Source organism: Scyliorhinus canicula, chromosome 18 (assembly GCF_902713615.1).
Source record: "Scyliorhinus canicula chromosome 18, sScyCan1.1, whole genome shotgun sequence".
Classification (NCBI taxonomy): Eukaryota; Metazoa; Chordata; class Chondrichthyes; order Carcharhiniformes; family Scyliorhinidae; genus Scyliorhinus; species Scyliorhinus canicula.
Genome location: NC_052163.1, coordinates 41,937,264 through 41,955,209, shown reverse-complemented (window position 1 = coordinate 41,955,209; position 17,946 = coordinate 41,937,264). Strand labels below are relative to the sequence as shown.

Here is a 17,946-nt window from a genome sequence, read left to right as displayed (position 1 = left end):
CAACCTTCCCGCTCCTACCACCAAGAGGGATACAGCACAGGTTAGTTTCCAGAATGTGGGTGGGAGAAGGGAGGGTTTCTGACATTTACAAGGAACTCATGGGGTCGGAGGAAATGGAGACTGAGGAGCTGAAACACAAATGGGAAGTGGAGTTAGGAGGAGAGATAGAGGATGGTCTCTGGACGGACGCGTTGAGTAGAGTCATCACGTCCACAACATGTGCCAGGCTCAGCCTGATACAGTTTAAGGTCGTTCACCTGGCCCATATGACAGTGGCCCAGATGAGCAGGTTCTTTGGGGATAGAAGATAGGTGCGCAAGGTGTGCGGGAGGACCAGCGAACCATGTTCATATATTCTGAGCATGCTCGAAGCTTAGGGGACTCTGGCAGGGGTTTGCGGATGTCATGTCCAAGGTGTTAAAAACAAGGGTGGCACTGAGGGCAGAGGTGGTGATTTGCAGAGTGTCGGAAGACGAGGGAATCCAGGAGGAGAAAGGGGCAGACGTTCTGGCCTTTGCTTCCCTGGTAGCCCGGAGACGGATACTATTAGCTTGGAGGGACTCAAAGCCCCCGAAATCGGAGACCTGACTAGCTTTCTCTGTTTGGAGAAAATCAAGTTCGACTTGAGGGGGTCAATATTCGGGTTCGTCCGGAGGTGGCAGCCATTCGTTGACTTCTTTGGGGATAATTAACCGTCAGCAGAAGGGGGGGTTGGGGTTTAGTTTAGAGTAGGGGGTTAGTAAACGTGGGACCTGTGAGGGTGGAAGACGGCTTTTGCACTATGTTTATATTTGTATGTACATTGTTTCTTCTGTTGCTGTTATAAAACCATAAATAGCTCAGTAAAAGGTTTATAAAAAAAGACATGGGAAGATTGTGCAAACTCCACACGCACAGTGACCCGGGTCCTCGGCACCATGAGGCAGTAGTACTAACCGCTGCGCCACCATGCCGCCCTGTTCTACCCAGTAATGGGACTCACTCCTAACTTACTGCCTCAGGGGGCAGCACGGTGGCACAGTGGTAGCACTGCTGCCTCACGGCGCTGAGGTCCCAGGTTCGATCCCGGCTCTGGGTCACTGTCCGTGTGGAGTTTGCACATTCTCCCCGTGTTTACAACCCAAAGATGTGTAGGGTAGGTGAATTGGCCACACTAAATTGCCCCCTGATTGGAAAAATGAATTGAGTTCTCTAAAATTAAAAAAAACTTACTGCCTCAGTGTCATGCTTTCCCCGTTTCTCAATAGGAATCAATCCTGTGAACAATGAGTGAATAGTAAATGCAGTTTTGTGCTATGAATCTAACATGGCAACTATGCTGGGAATGCCCAGGTATCTCTTACTGATAAAATGTGACAGCCACTTGGCGGACAGCCAGATCCACAAGCTGGAACATAGGAACAAGTAGATAATCTGTTTTCATAGAATCTACAGTGCAGACAGTGGCCATTTGGCCTATAGAGTGCACCGGCCTTTGGAAAGGGCATCCTACACCTCCATCCTATCCCTGTAACCCCACCTAACCTTTTTGGATACTGAAGACAATTTAACATGTCCAATCCACCTAACCTGTCCATCTATGGACTTCTTAATTATGTTGTTTTGAGGGATGAATATCAGTCAGGACACCAGGGAGAATTCCATTGCTCATCTTTGAAGTAATGCTGTGGGATCCACCCCAAGAGGAAAGACATAGCCTCAAATTTACTTCACATTCAGAATACAGCAGTTCAGACGGTGGAGCACTCCCCCAGTACTACACCGTAATGTCAGCTTGGATATTATGCTCATGGCTCCAGAGGAGGGAATCCACAAACTTTAAGTAATCACTTTCAAGTGACTGATGCTAAAAATGCCAATGATTTTCCCCTCCCAACATAGCCAGTAAAATACCGTGAGAGATGGTGCTTTACACAATGATCAATAAACAAGCTCCAGTGGGGATCACCTACTGACACTCTGTTGAGCAGCAGCTCTAGTGGGTCTAATCAGATTGTGATCCCACTGCAATAAGCCTGCAGTTAGCTGTTCCACCACACATCTGTCTATCCAATTGGTAGTTTTAGCATTTGCTGCACACACACTGACTTCAATGCCTGGAGCAATGTCCAGCGCTAACCACTTCCCGTACCAGCCTCCCCGAACAGGCTCCGGAATGTGGCGACTAGGGGCTTTTCACAGTACCTTCATTTGAACCCTACTTGTGACAATAAGCGATTTTCATTTTCATTCACTGTGCCACATGTGCATAAGTATGAAAGATTCACTTGTGATTATGCAGCTCTGTTGATATGCAGGATTACTGCCCCTTCCGCACTTTGGCCTGGGGGGGGGGGGGGGGGGGGGGGATACCAGCAGAAAACAGCCCCTCCTCTATCCAGACTACATGGAAACGCTCAGCATCGTTGGTCTCACGTTTTCTCCACTACCAAGTAAAGCAGGACAGGAGTTCCTGTGCCAGTCCGTTCTGTGGCTTCCACCGAAATCCCCTTCCCTTATCCCCAGGTTGCAGTGGGCTGCTGCTGTCTTCTCGGACCCTATCAGCAGAGTCAGAAGGGTGCAGCCATGTTCCGAGCTGACACATGTGCCCTGCTGTCTCAACACCTTGCACACAAGCTACTCGAGCACTTTGTTCAGCAGCAGACTGGACTAAGTGTCACAGAGAAGCGAAGTGAGTGACCCTGGCCTCTTGGCCAGTGCAAACAATTAGCAAGGGCCCTGTGACGCCCTGGCGCCAACCCACCACCCACTGCCCCCACCACCCACTGCCCCTATTCCTAAAGCCTTTAACCTCTGTTCGTGGCTCAACAAGTAAACTGCTCCAGATTAGAGCTTTAAGGACAGCCTCAGAGAACAGCGGCGTCGACAACCAACCTATCCACTTGCTGTACATACCCGCCCCGAGGACTCCTACCCTAGGCAGTGCCCACCTTCTGAGAACACCCCTGCCCCGGGGCAATGCCCAGCCCCCTTTGGCCAGGCATCCTGCCCGTCACCTCACCTTCTCGCTGCTGCTCTGAGACACAGTGTCGGCCGCTTTGGGCTGGGCTGCCGGGGTTTTCTCCTCGGGTTCCTCCTGCTGTCCCTCGCCCGGCTCCGTGTCGGGGATGCCATCGTCGACGTACTCCTCCTTGCACACCAGCCCCCGGGCCCTCAGCAGCTCGTCCGTCTCCCTGTCCACCACCAGCAGCCGGGTCTCATCGGCGACCACCTTGATCTTCTGCACCACTTGCTGGTGATTGTCCTGCTCCACATTGTCCCCGTTCACCTCGACCACCTTGTCCCCGGGCCGCAGCCCAGCTCGCTCGGCCGGGGAGGCCGCTTCCACCAGGCGGATGAACTGGCCGCTCTTCCCTTTCTCCCCGTGTAGGTGGAAGCCGTATCCACTCGAGCCTTTCTCGATGACACAGAGCCGCGGCCGGAGTTGCTCCTTGGTCATGGTGTTACCCGCTCCTCCCCAGTGGTTTCCCCTCACTCTCACTCGGGGATACTCTGTATCTGGGTGTAGGGGTTACTCTGTATCGAGTTTCGGGTATACTTGATGTCGGGGTTACTCTGTATCGAGTTTCGGGTATACTCGGTGTCGGGGTTACTCTGTATCGAGTCTCGGGGCCGGGACTTGACAAACTGCAACAAACTATCCGCGCAGCCCAGGGCAGCCGCCTCTTCTCCTCCCCTTGACTGACAGCTCAGCCATCCAATCACCAACAGAACCGCTCATCCCCCAGCCAATCGGCGCTGTCCATTGGTCGGCCCCGCCCCCACATTTAATATTTATTCCACGTTGCCCTCGGGATTTGCTTCATGTCTTGACGTGTGAAATCTTTGTGTTCGATCATAAATTTAATACATGGGGGGCTATAGAGAGGTGATGAATTCCACGTTGCATACTTTTTCTTTAAAAATGCCAGGGCTTCAATTTGCAAAAAAAGAGGCGGCATTGCACACTACAAGAATATTTGCAAAGCCCAGCCATGGTCGCACGGCAACCTGTTGATTGACAGGACTGAGTGAGGTTGGAACGTGAAAGTTTGGGGAAAGTTTAGAGAAAAAACACTACTATCATTAGCTCAATAGCGTGTTTTCCAGTCCGGGCGGAATTGACAATTCTAAAACAATGCTGCAGCAATACACAGACAAGAACAACGCCGAGTAAAAAGCCATATATAAATAGTCCGATATTTTCATCTCCCTTTTCATGAGGCAGATGCTGGCTCCTGCTGGTTGGAGAATGTACTTCGTTTACAGAATTTGCAAGATTTATTTTCAGGGCGCGGGTTAGTCTAGGGAGAACTTTGAGTTTTGGCATTTTACTCAATAATTTAAAACATGTTTGACATAGCCGGACGAATTTGTGTAAATGTACTTGCTGTGGGAAAACCGTGGGCATGAGAGACGGGGTGGTGAACTCAAAACTATCACTGAAGCAAAAGTACTGGGAAAACTTAATTACCACAGGGGGACTGATTTGGGGGCCCAATGTCCCGCTCGCTGGTGATATGGTGGCCCCCGCCACAATGATGTCCAGCCCTGCCCACAATTACTTCTCTGTCCACCTCTTGGCTCCTGGGGCGGTGCCCCCACACTCAACTACCACGTGTGCTCCCGGCTGGCTGCCGCACGACAGCGGCGCTTGCCTGTCCTTCACACCTCCCAACTACTGCTCTGCTCACCTCGCAGGTGGTCGATGACATCACGTGTGCTCCTATCTGGCCTGTTGGTTTTGTCCTTTTTGTTTGGTTGCCCTCTCATCCTGCCCTAGAGATTGCGTCACCCTGCTACTCCCCTCGTTGGCCCGTGCTTCCTCCTCACCTCGCTGAAGGCTTTGTAAATGCGCACCCTGATGTTGGGTCGGTGATCTCACCTTTGCCTCAGGCTGCCCACCAGACCAAATGCCTGAAACCTGGCTGCTGCTTTGCACCTTTACTCAGTTAAAGTTCACAAACTTTGCTCCAAACTGTTTTCCCGCTCTAAAGGGGAGTCCACCAATCAGAGCCTGATGTTGCTCTGAGGCCCACCGAGCCTATCAGCAAATTTGGAGCTACAAAGGCTCTTGCTGGTGTTCCCACTACAGCACTCCCCAACCCCAACCATGGGCTGCAGCACTGTGTGCTTCATTCAAAGTCCGCCGCTGAATATGACTGAAGGCTGACAAGTCCACTGGACCCGATGGCCGGCATCCTACGGTCTTAAAAGAAGTGGCTGAGAGATATTTCATGCATTGTTTGTAATTTTCCCAAATTCCCTCTCTCTCTATCTTCAGGTACTGTGCCCTAAGAGGGTGTTTGTTGGCCAACTATCACTTATTTTAAAGGATTGTCACTTACTTTTACATTTTGCCCCATGTCCCTTTCAATGACAGTCTTTGGGAGACTGAGCCTGGGAGTGAATCTCCATTGAGTGATTTGAGCGTGACGCCAAGTCTGTGAGTTGGCCAGCAGAGTCTACAAGATAAATTGTAATATTTGGTTACTTTAAACTCCCTCCCCACCCCCCACTCTTATGATCACCAGCAACCCCCTCTCATTCCCAGAGTCAAAGCGAACCTTATTTTCACAGAATCACAGAATTGTTATAGCAGTGAAGGAGTTACTAAAGGAAAATGTGCCTCTGAAGGGAATTTTTTTTTTTTTTTAAATTTAGATTACCCAATTATTTTTTCCAATTAAGGGGTAATTTAGCGTGGCCAATCCACCTACTCTGCACATTTTTGGGTTGTGGGGGCGAAACCCACGCAGACACGGGGAGAATGTGCAAACTCCACACAGACAGTGACCCAGAGCCGGGATCGAACCTGGGACCTCAGCGCCGTGAGGCGGTTGAGCTAACCACTAGGCCACCGTGCTGCCCTTGAAGGGAATTTTTTAATTGTTCACTGTCTTCATTGGTTCTATCAGGAAACCTCTTGGTCTTGTTCTCGATTCTTTCACAAGTGGGAACAGTTTCTCCCTAACTACTCTGTTCATACCATTCATCCTTTTCAATACCTCTATCAAATCTCTTCTCGGTCTTCCTTCCTCCAAGTAATATAGTCCTAACTTCTCCAGTCTATCTTCATAAGTTTGTCATGAGAATGTCACTTTAAGAAATGATAGTCTGCTAAAGTTACTGCAGTGATGTCAGAGTGTGGGTGGAGCTGAGCTTTGGCTCTGCTTTTTTAGTTTCACTTTGAGAAAAGCTTGGATGTGTCTGTTTTTTATGTTTTGTTTCGGTGTTGGAGCTGCAGTCAGCCACAGAAGGTGTAATGTTGTTCCCTTTGCCATTTAAAGGCTATGGTGGGATTCTCCGACCCTCTGCCGAGTGGGAGAATCGCCGGGGGTCGGCGTGAATCCCGCCCCCGCCATCCTCCCAATTCTTCCACCCCCCCCAAAAACCAGCCCGGCGTGAGTCGTGCCGCCCACCTCGGAGAATGGCAGGGTCCAGCGCGACTCAATGGGCGCCGGGGCCGCCTGAATTCTACGGCCCACGATGGGCCGAAGTCCTGCCCGTCAGTAGCCAGTCCCGCCGGCATAAATTAAAGTAGGTCCCTTACCAACGGGACCTGGTGGCGCGGGAGGGCTCCGGGGCTCCTGAGAAGTCGCGGGGGGATCTGGCCCCGGGAGGTGCCCCCACGGTGGACTGGCCTGCAGTCGGGGCCCACCGATCCGCGGGTGGGCCTGTACCATGGGGACACTCTATTGTCCCGCACCTGAGGCTATGGCCCTCCGCCATTCCCGGTGTGAAAGCGATTCCCTCTATCCATGCGTGGGGATGTGCCGGCCGGTGGAGGCCCTTCGCCGCCGGTTGGCATGGCGCCAAGCCCCTATCCCGCTGGCTGGCTGGGCGCCAACCACTCTGGGGCGGGCCAAGCCCCTGAAAGTGCGGAGGATTCTGCACCTTAGGGGCGGCCCGACCCGGAGTGGTTCATGCCACTCCCTCCCGCCGTGACCCCCCGCCCCGCCGAGTACGGGAGAATCCCGCCCTATCTCTTGATCATTTGGTGAATTCAGAGTATAACTGTTCTCTGTAATTAATTTAAACCTGATGTGCTTCTGTTAAAAGGTTTTTTTTTATGTCTTATGGATGTTAAAAGGAAAGTAAGGATTACTTAGTGTTGTATTCTTTGGGGGTTGTATTTGAATTGATGGATGCTAAGATGTTCACTGTATGTTTTAAAATGGTTAACTTGAGTTCATAGAATAAACAATGTTTTGCTTTAAAAACTACTTTTTGATTTCTGCTGTACCACACCTGTAGAGTGGGTGTGTGCTCTCCATACAACAATCTAGGTACAAAGAGATACAACTTTGGGGTTCTCTAAACACTGGCCCATAATAAATTGGGGGCTCGTCTGGGATAAAAGTCTATCTATTGGATTGGCTTAGTGAACTTAGAAAGTGAGGGATGAGCATATTGTGGTTCTTTTTCAAGTATGGTACTTCAGTTTAAGTAGGGAGTGTGTTGTGGGCAATGGCTCTTTCAGAGGCTCTGAAGTTTTTGGGGGTGGAGACGGTCACATGCAGTACCTTACAGACGGAGACGAAAAGCAGGCTTTTAGAATTGGCAAAAACATTGCAGTTAACATTACCTGACAAAATGCGAAAAGATGAGGTAATTATGGTGGTGGCTAAGCATTTAAAATTGCCTGAGATACAGTTTGACTCATTGGAAATGGCAAAAAATTCAGTTACAAATTAAACAAATGGAACATGAGAAAGAATTGAAGCAACTTGAATATCAAAGAGATAGAGAGGAAAAAGAAAGAGAGAGAGTATGAACTTCAAAAAATGGCCATGAAACATGACAGTCAGTTAAAATTTGCAGATTTAATAGGAAAAGTTTGAGGATAGTGTTGAGGATAAAGAGAAAGAGCGTCTAAGTCGAGGGCTTGGTGGATCTATTTAAATATGTCCAAACATTGCCAAGGTTTCACGAGACGGAGGTAGAAGCCGTTTTCATTTCATTTGAGAAGGTGGCTAAACAAATGAAAGGGCCACAGGACATGTGGGTATTACTGATTCAAACACAGCTGTTAGGTAGGGCTAGTGAAGTGTTTGCATCACTACTGGAGGAGGTATTTGAAACGTATGAGGAGGTGAAAAAATCCACCTTAGGTGCCTGAAGCCTACAGACAAAGATTTAGAAATTTAAGGAAAGAATTTGGTCAAATATACATGGAGTTTGAAAGAATCAAACAGAGTAATTTTGATGGGTGGATAAGAGCTTTGAAATTAGACCAAACGTATGAAGCTCTCAGAGAAATTATACTTTTGGAGCAGTTTAAAAATTCAATTCCTGATGTAGTGAGAAGTCATGTGGAAGAGCAGAGGGTTAAAGCTGCGAGATTTGCAGCACAAATGGCAGATGATTATGAATTTGTTCAAATAAAAGATTGGTTTCCAACATCAGTTTCAACCTGTGAGGGATAGAAACTGGGGACATTTGAAATACTCAAGTGGTAGAGGCAAAGCTGATCTGATGGGAGATAATAAGGAGAGTGTACCTCAGATTAAAAAATAAATCCAGGAGGGTGGAAAAGAAATAAAAAGTTTCAAATGTTTTCACTGTAATAAACTAGGCCATGTAAAGTTACAGTGTTGGTGGTTGAAGAAAGGCACTGGGAAGGCTGACATGGTAAAACAGGATAAGACAGTGGGGTTTGTTAAAGTGGCAAAGGAAAGCCCAAGTGAAGCGAAGGAGGTGCAAAAGATTGTACAGCCTGATCAAGAAGTGATTGATAAGAAGGTGCCAGATCTCTTTAAAGAATTTACTTGTGTGGGTAAAGTTTACTCATGTGTATCAGGAGGAGCAGGTATAGAAGTCACAATTTTAAGAGATATGGGAGCTGGTCAATCTTTAATGGTTAGAGATGACGGGTTATGTAGTTTGGGAAGAATATTGCCAGTAAAGGTGGTAATATGTGGAATTCAGGGTGAGAGGAGTAGTGTTCCATTATATAAGGTAAGATTGGAAAGTCCAGTGAAAAGTGGTGAAGTAGTAGTAGGAGTAATGAAGAAACTAGCTTGTCCAGGAATACAGTTTATCTTGGTAATGATATAGCTGGATCGCAGGTGGGAGTGATGCCTACTGTGGTTGATAAGCCAGTGGAAAATCAGACAACTGAAGTGTTGAAGGACGAATATCCTGGGATTTTTCTGGATTGTGTAGTAACAAGGTTGCAAAGTCACAGGTTAAGACAAGAGGAGAAATCAAAGTGTGAAGATGAAGTGGAAGTGCAATTATCAGAAACGTTTTTTGATCAGGTGGTTGAAAAAGAACAAGAACAGGTGGAGGATGAGGCGGATATTTTTAGTTCAGGAAAATTGGCAGAGTTACAACAAAAAGATATCAAAATAAAACGGATGTATCAGAAAGCATACACAGAAGAGGAATCTGAGTGTATACCAGAGTTTATTACTGTAAAAGTGATATCTTGATGAGAAAATGGAGACCTTTCATATGCAGGCGGATGAAAAGTGGGAAGATGTTCATCAAGTAGTATTGCCGGTAGGGTATAGAAAGGAGGTGTTGCGAGTTGCACATGAGGTGCCAGTGGGGGGTCATTTGGGAGTAAGGAAAACTCAAGCTAAAATACAAAAACATTTTATTGGCCTGGACAACATAAAGATGTAGTTAAATTTTTTCAATCATGTCACACACAAGAACTAGGAGCAGGAGTAGGCCATATGGTCCCTCGAGCCTGCTCTGCCATTCAATGAGATCATGGCTGATCTTTTGTGGACTCAGCTCCACTTTCCGGCCTGAACACCATAACCCTTAATCCCTTTATTCTTCAAAAAACTATCTATCTTTATCTTAAAAACATTTAATGAAGGAGCCTCTACTGCTTCACTGGGCAAGGAATTCCATAGATTCACAAACCTTTGGGTGAAGAAGTTCCGCCTAAATTAATTCCTAAATCTACTTCCCCTTATTTTGAGGCTATGTCCCCTAGTTCTGCTTTCACCTGCCAGTGGAAACAACCTGCCCGCATCTATCCTATCTATTCCCTTCATAATTTTATATGTTTCTATAAGATCCCCCCTCATCCTTCTAAATTCCACCAAGTACAGACCCAGTCTACTCAACCTCTCCTCGTAATCCAACCCCTTCAGCTCTGGGATTAACCTAGTGAATCTCCTCTGCACACCCTCCAGTGCCAGTACGTCCTTTCTCAAGTAAGGAGACCAAACATAACACAATACTCCAGGTGTGGCCTCACTAGCACCTTATACAATTGCAGCATAACCTCCCTAGTCTTAAACTCCATCCCTCTAGCAATGAAGGACAAAATTCCATTCGCCTTCTTAATCACCTGTTGCACCTGTAAACCAACTTTTTGCGACTCATGCACTAGCACACCCAGGTCTCTCCGCACAGCAGCATGCTTTAATATTTTATCATTTAAATAATAATCCCGTTTGCTGCTATTCCTACCAAAATGGATAACCTCACATTTGTCAACATTGTATTCCATCTGCCAGACTCTAGCCCATTCACTTAACCTATCCAAATCCCTCTGCAGACTTCCAGTATCCTCTGCACTTTTCGGTTTACCACTCAACTTAGTGTCATCTGCAAACTTGGACACATTGCCCTTGGTCCCCAACTCCAAATCATCTATGTAAATTGTGAACAATTGTGGGCCCAACACTGATCCCTGAGGGACACCACTAACTACTGATTGCCAACCAGAGAAACACCCGTTAATCCCCACTCTTTGCTTTCTATTAATTAACCAATCCTTTATCCATGCTACTACTTTACCCTTAATGCCATGCATCTTTATCTTATGCGGTAACCTTTTGTGTGGCACCTTGTCAAAGGCTTCCAGGAAATCCACATATACCACATCCATTGACTCCCCATTATCTACCGCACTTGTAATGTCCTCAAAAAATTCCACTAAATTAGTTAGGCACGACTTGCCCTTTATGAACCCATGCTGCGTCTGCCCAATGGGACAATTTCTATCCAGGTGCCTCGCTATTTCTTCCTTGATGATAGATTCCAGCATCTTCCCTACTACCGAAGTTAAGCTCACTGGCCTATAATTACCTGCTTTCTGCCTACCTCCTTTTTTAAACAGTGGTGTCACGTTTGCTAATTTCCAATCCACCGGGACCACCCCAGACTCTAGTGAATTTTGGTAAATTATCACTAGTGCATTTGCAATTTCCATAGCCATCTCTTTTAGCACTCTGGGATGCATTCCATCAGGGCCAGGAGACTTGTCTACCTTTAGCCCCATTAGCTTGCCCATCGCTACTTCCTTAGTGATAACAATCATCTCAAGGTCCTCACCTGTCATAGCCTCATTTCTATCAGTCACTGGCATGTTATTTGTGTCTTCCACTGTGAAGACCGACCCAAAAAACCTGTTCAGTTCCTCAGCCATTTCCTCATCTCCCATTATTAAAACTCCCTTCTCATCCTCTAAAGGACCAATATTTACCTTAGCCACTTTTTTTTGTTTTATATATTTGTAGAAACTTTTACTATCTGTTTTTATATTCTGAGCAAGTTTACTCTCATAATCTATCTTACTCTTCTTTATAGCTTTTTTAGTAGCTTTCTGTTGCCCCCTAAAGATTTCCCAGTCCTCTAGTCTCCCACTAATCTTTGCCACTTTGTATGCTTTTTCCTTCAATTTGATACTCTCCCTTATTTCCTTAGATATCCATGGTCGATTTTCCCTCTTTCTACCGTCCTTCCTTTTTGTTGATATAAACCTTTGCTAAGCACTGTGAAAAATCGCTTGGAAGGTTCTCCACTGTTCCTCAACTGTTCCACCATAAAGTCTTTGCTCCCAGTCTACCTTAGCTAGTTCTTCTCTCATTCTATTGTAATCTCCTCTGTTTAAGCACAAAACACTAGTATTTGATTTTACCTTCTCGCCATCCATCTGTATGTTAAATTCCACCATATTGTGATCGCTCCTTCCGAGAGTATCTTTAACTATGAGATCATGAATAAATCTTGTCTCATTACACAGGATGAGATCTAGGACCACTTGTTCCCTCATAGGTTCCATTACATACTGTTCTAGGAAACTATCACGGATACATTCTATAAACTCCTCAAGGCTGCCTTGACCGACCTGGTTAAACCAATCGACATGTAGCTTAAAATCCTCCATGATAACTGCAGTACCATTTCTACATGCATCAGTTATTTCTTTGTTTATTGCCTGCCCCACCATAATGTTACTATTTGGTGGCCTATAGATTACTCCTATCAGTGACTTTTTCACCTTACTATTCCTGATTTCCACCCAAATGGATTCAACCTTATCCTCCATAGCATCGATGTCATCCCTTACTATTGCCCGGATGTCATCCTTAAATAACAGAGCTACACCACCTCCCTTACCATCCACTCTGTCCTTCCGAATAGTTTGATACCCTCGGATATTTAACTCCCAGTCGTGACCATCCTTTAACCATGTTTCAGTAATGGCCACTAAATCATAGTCATTCACGATGATTTGCGCCATCAACTCATTTACTTTATTCCGAATACTACGAGCATTCAGGTAAAGTACTCTTATGTTGGCTTTTTTACCTCTGTTTTGAATCTTAACATCTCGATCAGTAACCTCTCTTAAGTTATATTTCCTCTTAACTTTTCTCCTAATTTTCCTTGTCATTGAACCCATATCTTCATGTAACAACCTGCCGCGTTGCTTACCATTAATGTTTTTATTCCAGTTTTATTCCTTTTAGTATTACTGGGCCTATTCACTGAGCTCCCCTCAGTCACTGTACCTTGTACTGTCGCCTTTTTTGATTTTTGTCTATGGCTTCTCTGCCTTACACTTTCCCCCTTACTTCCTTTTGCTTCTGTCCCTGTTTTACTACCTTCCAACTTCCTGCATCGGTTCCCACCCCCCTGCCACATTAGTTTAAACCCTCCCCAACAGCTCTAGCAAACACCCCCCACTAGGACATCGGTTCCAGTCCTGCCCAGGTGCAGACCATCCGGTTTGTACTGGTCCCATCTCCCCCAGAACCGGTTCCAATGCCCCAGGAATTTGAATCCCTCCCTCTTGCACCATCTCTCGAGCCACGCATTCATCCTATCTGTCCTGACATTCCTACCCTGGCTAGCTCGTGGCACTGGTAGCAATCCTGAGATTACTACCTTTGAGGTCCTACTTTTTAGTTTAACTCCTAACTCCCTGAATTCAGCTTGTAGGACCTCATCCCATTTTTTACCTATATCATTGGTGCCTATGTGCACCACGACAGCTGGCTGTTCACCCTCACCCACCCCCCCCCCCCCCACCCCCAGAATGTCCTGCAGCCGCTCCGAGACATCCTTGACCCTTGCACCAGGGAGGCAACATACCATCCTGGAGTCTCGATTGCGTCCGCAGAACCACCGCCTGTCTATTCCCCTTACGATTGAGTCCCCTATCACTATAGCCCTGCCATTCTTCTTCCTGCCCTGCTGCGCAGCAGAGCCAGCCATGGTGCCATGAACCTTGCTGCTGCTGCCTTCCCCTGGTGAGCCATCTCCTTCAACAGTATCCAAAGCGGTATATCTGTTTTGCAGGGAGATGACCGCAGGGGACACCTGCACTGCCTTCCTACTCTTGCTCTATCTTTTGGTCACCCATTTTCTATCTCCCTCAGTAACTTTCACCTGCGGAGGGCAGCACGGTGGCGCAGTGGTAGAACTGCAGTCTCACGGTGCTGAGGTCCCAGGTTCGATCCCGGCTCTGGGTCACTGTCCGTGTGGAGTTTGCACATTCTCCCCGTGTTTGCGTGGGTTTCACCCCCACAACCCAAAGATGTGCAGGTCAGGTGGATTGAACACACTAAATTGCCCCTTAATTGGAAAAAATGAATTGGGTACTCTAAATGCATTAAAAAAAAACTTTCACCTGCGGTGTGACCAACTCGCTAAACGTGCTATCCACGACGTCCTCAGCATCGCAGATGCTCCAAAGTGGGTCCATCCACAGCTCCAGAGCCATCAAGCGATCCAACAGGAGCTGCAACTGAACACATTTCTTGCAAGTGAAGGAGCCAGGGACAGTGGACGTGTCCCTGATCTCCCACATCGCACATGAGGAGCATGACACGGGTCTGGGATCTCCTGCCATGTCTTAAACCTTAGGTCAACTTATACAACTACAATTTCAAAAAAACGAAAAAATAAAAAATAAATTAGACAATGAAAAGAAAAACTACTTACCAGTCACTTACCAGGATTAAAAGCACCTCCTCCCCACCCAGCTTCGAATTCCCACCTAGCTTCAAATTCCCAAACTCACTTTTGGTTGTGCCTCACTCTGGCTGTGTCTTTTCTGGCTCCTGGGAGAACTCACCCAGGGTCTCAGATGCTCTCTGGTTCTCTCCCTGCAGATTAAAAGTTACAGGCCAGAAGAAAGAGAGAGAACAAAATAGTAGAGAAAAAGCACCTTCTCCCACTCTGAACCGAATTACCTCACTGCACCAATGCTTCAACATGTCAAGTGATAGGGAAACCTCAAGCAGTGATAAAACCAGCGCCCTTAATACCCATTCCAGCATTTGAGGAACCTTTTACAAGGGTCCTAATTGATTGCATAGGACCGCTTCCTAAAATGAAACGTGGGAATCAATATCTTTGGACTATAATGGATGTGTCTACTAGGTTTCCAGAGGCCATTCCAATACGTAATATTACAGCTGAGAAGATTGTGGAGGAGTTACTTAATTTTTTTACTAGATATGGACTACACACAGACATACAATCGGATCAAGGATCGAATTTTACCTCAAGGTTATTCAAAGAAGTTATGGATAGTTTAGGAATAAAACAATTTAAATCAACTGCGTACCATCCAGAATCGCAGGGAGCATTCGAAAGGTGGCATCAGACATTAAAGACAAAGGGCAGCACGGTGGCCTAGTGGTTAGCACAACCGCCTCACGGCGCTGAGGTCCCAGGTTCGATCCCGGCTCTGGGTCACTGTCCGTGTGGAGTTTGCACGTTCTCCCCGTGTCTGCGTGGGTTTCGCCCCCACAACCCAAAAATGTGCAGAGTAGGTGGATTGGCCACGCTAAAATTGCCCCTTAATTAGAAAAAATAATTGGCTGATCTAAATTTTCAACAAAAAAAAAAGACATTAAAGACAATGTTGAGAGCTTATTGTCAAGATTATCCAGAAGATTGGGATAAAGGAATTCCATTCGTACTGTTTGCAATTAGGGATTCACCTAACAAATCAACCAAATTCAGTCCTTTTAAACTATTTTTTGGTCATGAGGTAAGAGGGCCTCTTAAATTGATTAAGGAAAACTTGGTGAGTGAGAAATCAGAATTTATATTATTGGATTACGTGTCAAATTTTAGGGAACGATTAAATAGAGCAGGTTAATTGGCGAGACAGCATTCAAAAGTTGTGCAAAATGTGATGAAACGGGTAGCGGACAAGAAATCCGAAGTTCTTAGTTTTGCCAGTGGAGATAAAGTTTTAGTATTGTTACCAGTGATAGGTGAGCCTTTAAAAGCAAGGTTTTGTGGACCTTATCAGATTGAAAGGAAATTAAGTGAGGTGAATTATGTGGTAAAAACACCAGATAGAAGGAAGATTCACCGAGTGAGTCATGTGAATATGCTTAAAAGGTACTTTGAAAGGTAAGGAGAACAAAAGGAGGAGGTAATAATGATTCTAACGCAAAGTGATGAACCAAATCCAGATGACTGTGAATTTGACATACCTCAAATTAAATTGGAAAATGAGGATGTTCTTAAAAATTGGGATAAATTGTCGAGTTATCTTCCAGAGGAAAAAACCGACTGACCTGAAAGAGTTATTGATATCACATGGGCAAGTTTATGGAGATAAGTTGGGAAGCACTAAAATGGCATTCCATGATGTAGATGTGGGAAATGCTGTTCCAATCAAACAACATCCATATAGACTTAACCCTTTAAAATTGGCACAGGTTAACAAAGAGATTGAGAGTATGCTTAAAAATGGCATAATTGAAGTGGGTTGCAGCCAATGGAGCTCACCCATAGTGATGGTACCTAAACCAGACGGTACCCAACGGTTGTGTGTGGACTATAGAAAGGTTAATGCAGTTACAAGAACGGACTCTTATCCTGTCCCACATTTGGAGGATTACATTGAGAAAGTGGGACAATCTGCTTTTATTTCCAAACTGGATTTACTTAAAGGTTACTGGCAGGTACCTTTATCCAAAAGGACAAAGGAGATTTCAGCTTTTGTGACTCCAGATGGTATATACCAATTCAAAGTTATGCCATTTGGCATGAAAAATGCATCAGCCACATTTCAATGGTTAACTAACAAAGTCATTTCAGGATTACCCAATTGTGCGGTATACATCGACGATCTGGTAATTTACAGCCAGACACAGAAAGAACATTTAAAACATCTGATGGAGTTATTCGATCGACTTCAGGAGGTGGGTTTGGTGGTAAACCTAGCCAAAAGTGAATTTGGAAAAGCCCAAGTCACTTTCCTTGGCCATACAATCAGACAGAATCCAATGGTCACACAGGATGTGAAAACAAAAGTTATTGAGGCGTTTCCAATACCCTCAAGACAAAGGGAAATAATGCAATTTCTTGGCATGAGTGGATTTGATCGACCATTGGTGCAAAATGTTTGTAGCGTGGTTGCTCCACTATGGACTTGCTGAAGAAACGTCAAAAATTTCAGTGGACAACAGATTTTCAACAGGCATTTGACTGCCTGAAAGCTTTGACAACCAATGCTCCTGTGTTGGAGAATTACAAGGGACTCTGTGATCAGATTGAACTAAAGTAGCTGACTTTAAAGAGACATGCCGAGGCGTAGAGAAATGGATGAATCGTGCAGAGACCTTCTTGTTCAAAGAGACTGCCAATGGAGAGGGAATTCAGTTGGAGGTAGAAGAACAAAACAAAATGGACTATATTATTATACCTGTTTGCGTGTGTTGTTTCTTGAAATGAAAAAGTATATTTACAGTGTGCATTTCTTAAAGGATAGTGAAAAGGTGAAAGATGAAACCATCTTGGAGTTGATGGGTTTTTTTTTCTTGGGGGGAGGTGTCATGAGAATATCATTTTAAGAAATGGTAGTCTGCTAAAGTTACTGCAGTGATGTCAGAGTGTGGGTGGAACTGAGCTCTGGCTCTGATTTTTAGTTTCACTTTGAGAAAAGCTTGGGTGTGTCTGTTTTTTGGTTTTGTTTCAGTGTTGGAGCTGCAGTCAGCCAGTGTAACGTTGTTCTCTCTGCCATGTAAAGACTATCTCTTGATCATTTGGTGAATTCAGAGTGATAAATGTTCTCAGTAGTGAATTTAAACCTGATGTGCTTCTGTTAAAAGTTATTTTAATGTCTTATGGATGTTAAAAGGAAAGTAAGGATTACTTAGTGTTGTATTCTTTGGGGGTTGTATTTGAATTGATGGTTGCTAAGATGTTCACTGTATGTTTTAAAAAGATTAACTTGAGTTCATAGAATAAACAATGTTTTGCTTTAAAAACTACTTTTCGATTTCTGCTGTACCACACCTGTAGAGTGGGTCATGTGCTTCCCATACCACAATCTAGTAAAAGTTGTGGGTCAGGTGAACTCCATGATACACTTTGGGTTTCTCTAAACCCTGGCCCATAATAAGTTCCTCAACCTTGGAACCATTCTTGTAAACGTCTACTGCACTCTCTCCAAAGCCTTCACATCCTTCCGAAGGTGCAATGCCCAGAACTGTATACAATACTCCAGTTGAGGCCGAACTAATGACTTGTATAAGTTCAACAGAATCTCCTCGCTTTTGTACTCTGTGCTGCTGTTAACAAAGCCGAGGATACCATATGTTTTACAAACCGATTTCTCAACCTGTCCTGACACCTTCAATGGCTGATATACATATACATCCAGGTTCCTCTGCTCCTGTACCCACTTTAGAGTTGTACACTTTATTTTGTATTGTCTTTCCATCTTCTTAACAAAATTAA

The 17,946-nt window shown here is 45.4% G+C and overlaps 1 protein-coding gene across 1 annotated transcript in view; it reads right to left on the bottom strand.

Annotated features, from left to right (window-relative positions):
• The window catches only part of LOC119952998 (Na(+)/H(+) exchange regulatory cofactor NHE-RF2-like), a 130,837-nt gene extending 127,156 nt beyond the window's left edge, over positions 1-3,681 (bottom strand). The window contains exon 1 of the mRNA XM_038776745.1: positions 3,002-3,681. Coding sequence (XP_038632673.1) covers positions 3,002-3,439 — 438 coding nt within the window. The 5' untranslated portion in view covers positions 3,440-3,681. The remainder of the gene's footprint in view (positions 1-3,001) is intronic.
• Between the last annotated feature and the right edge of the window lie 14,265 nt (positions 3,682-17,946).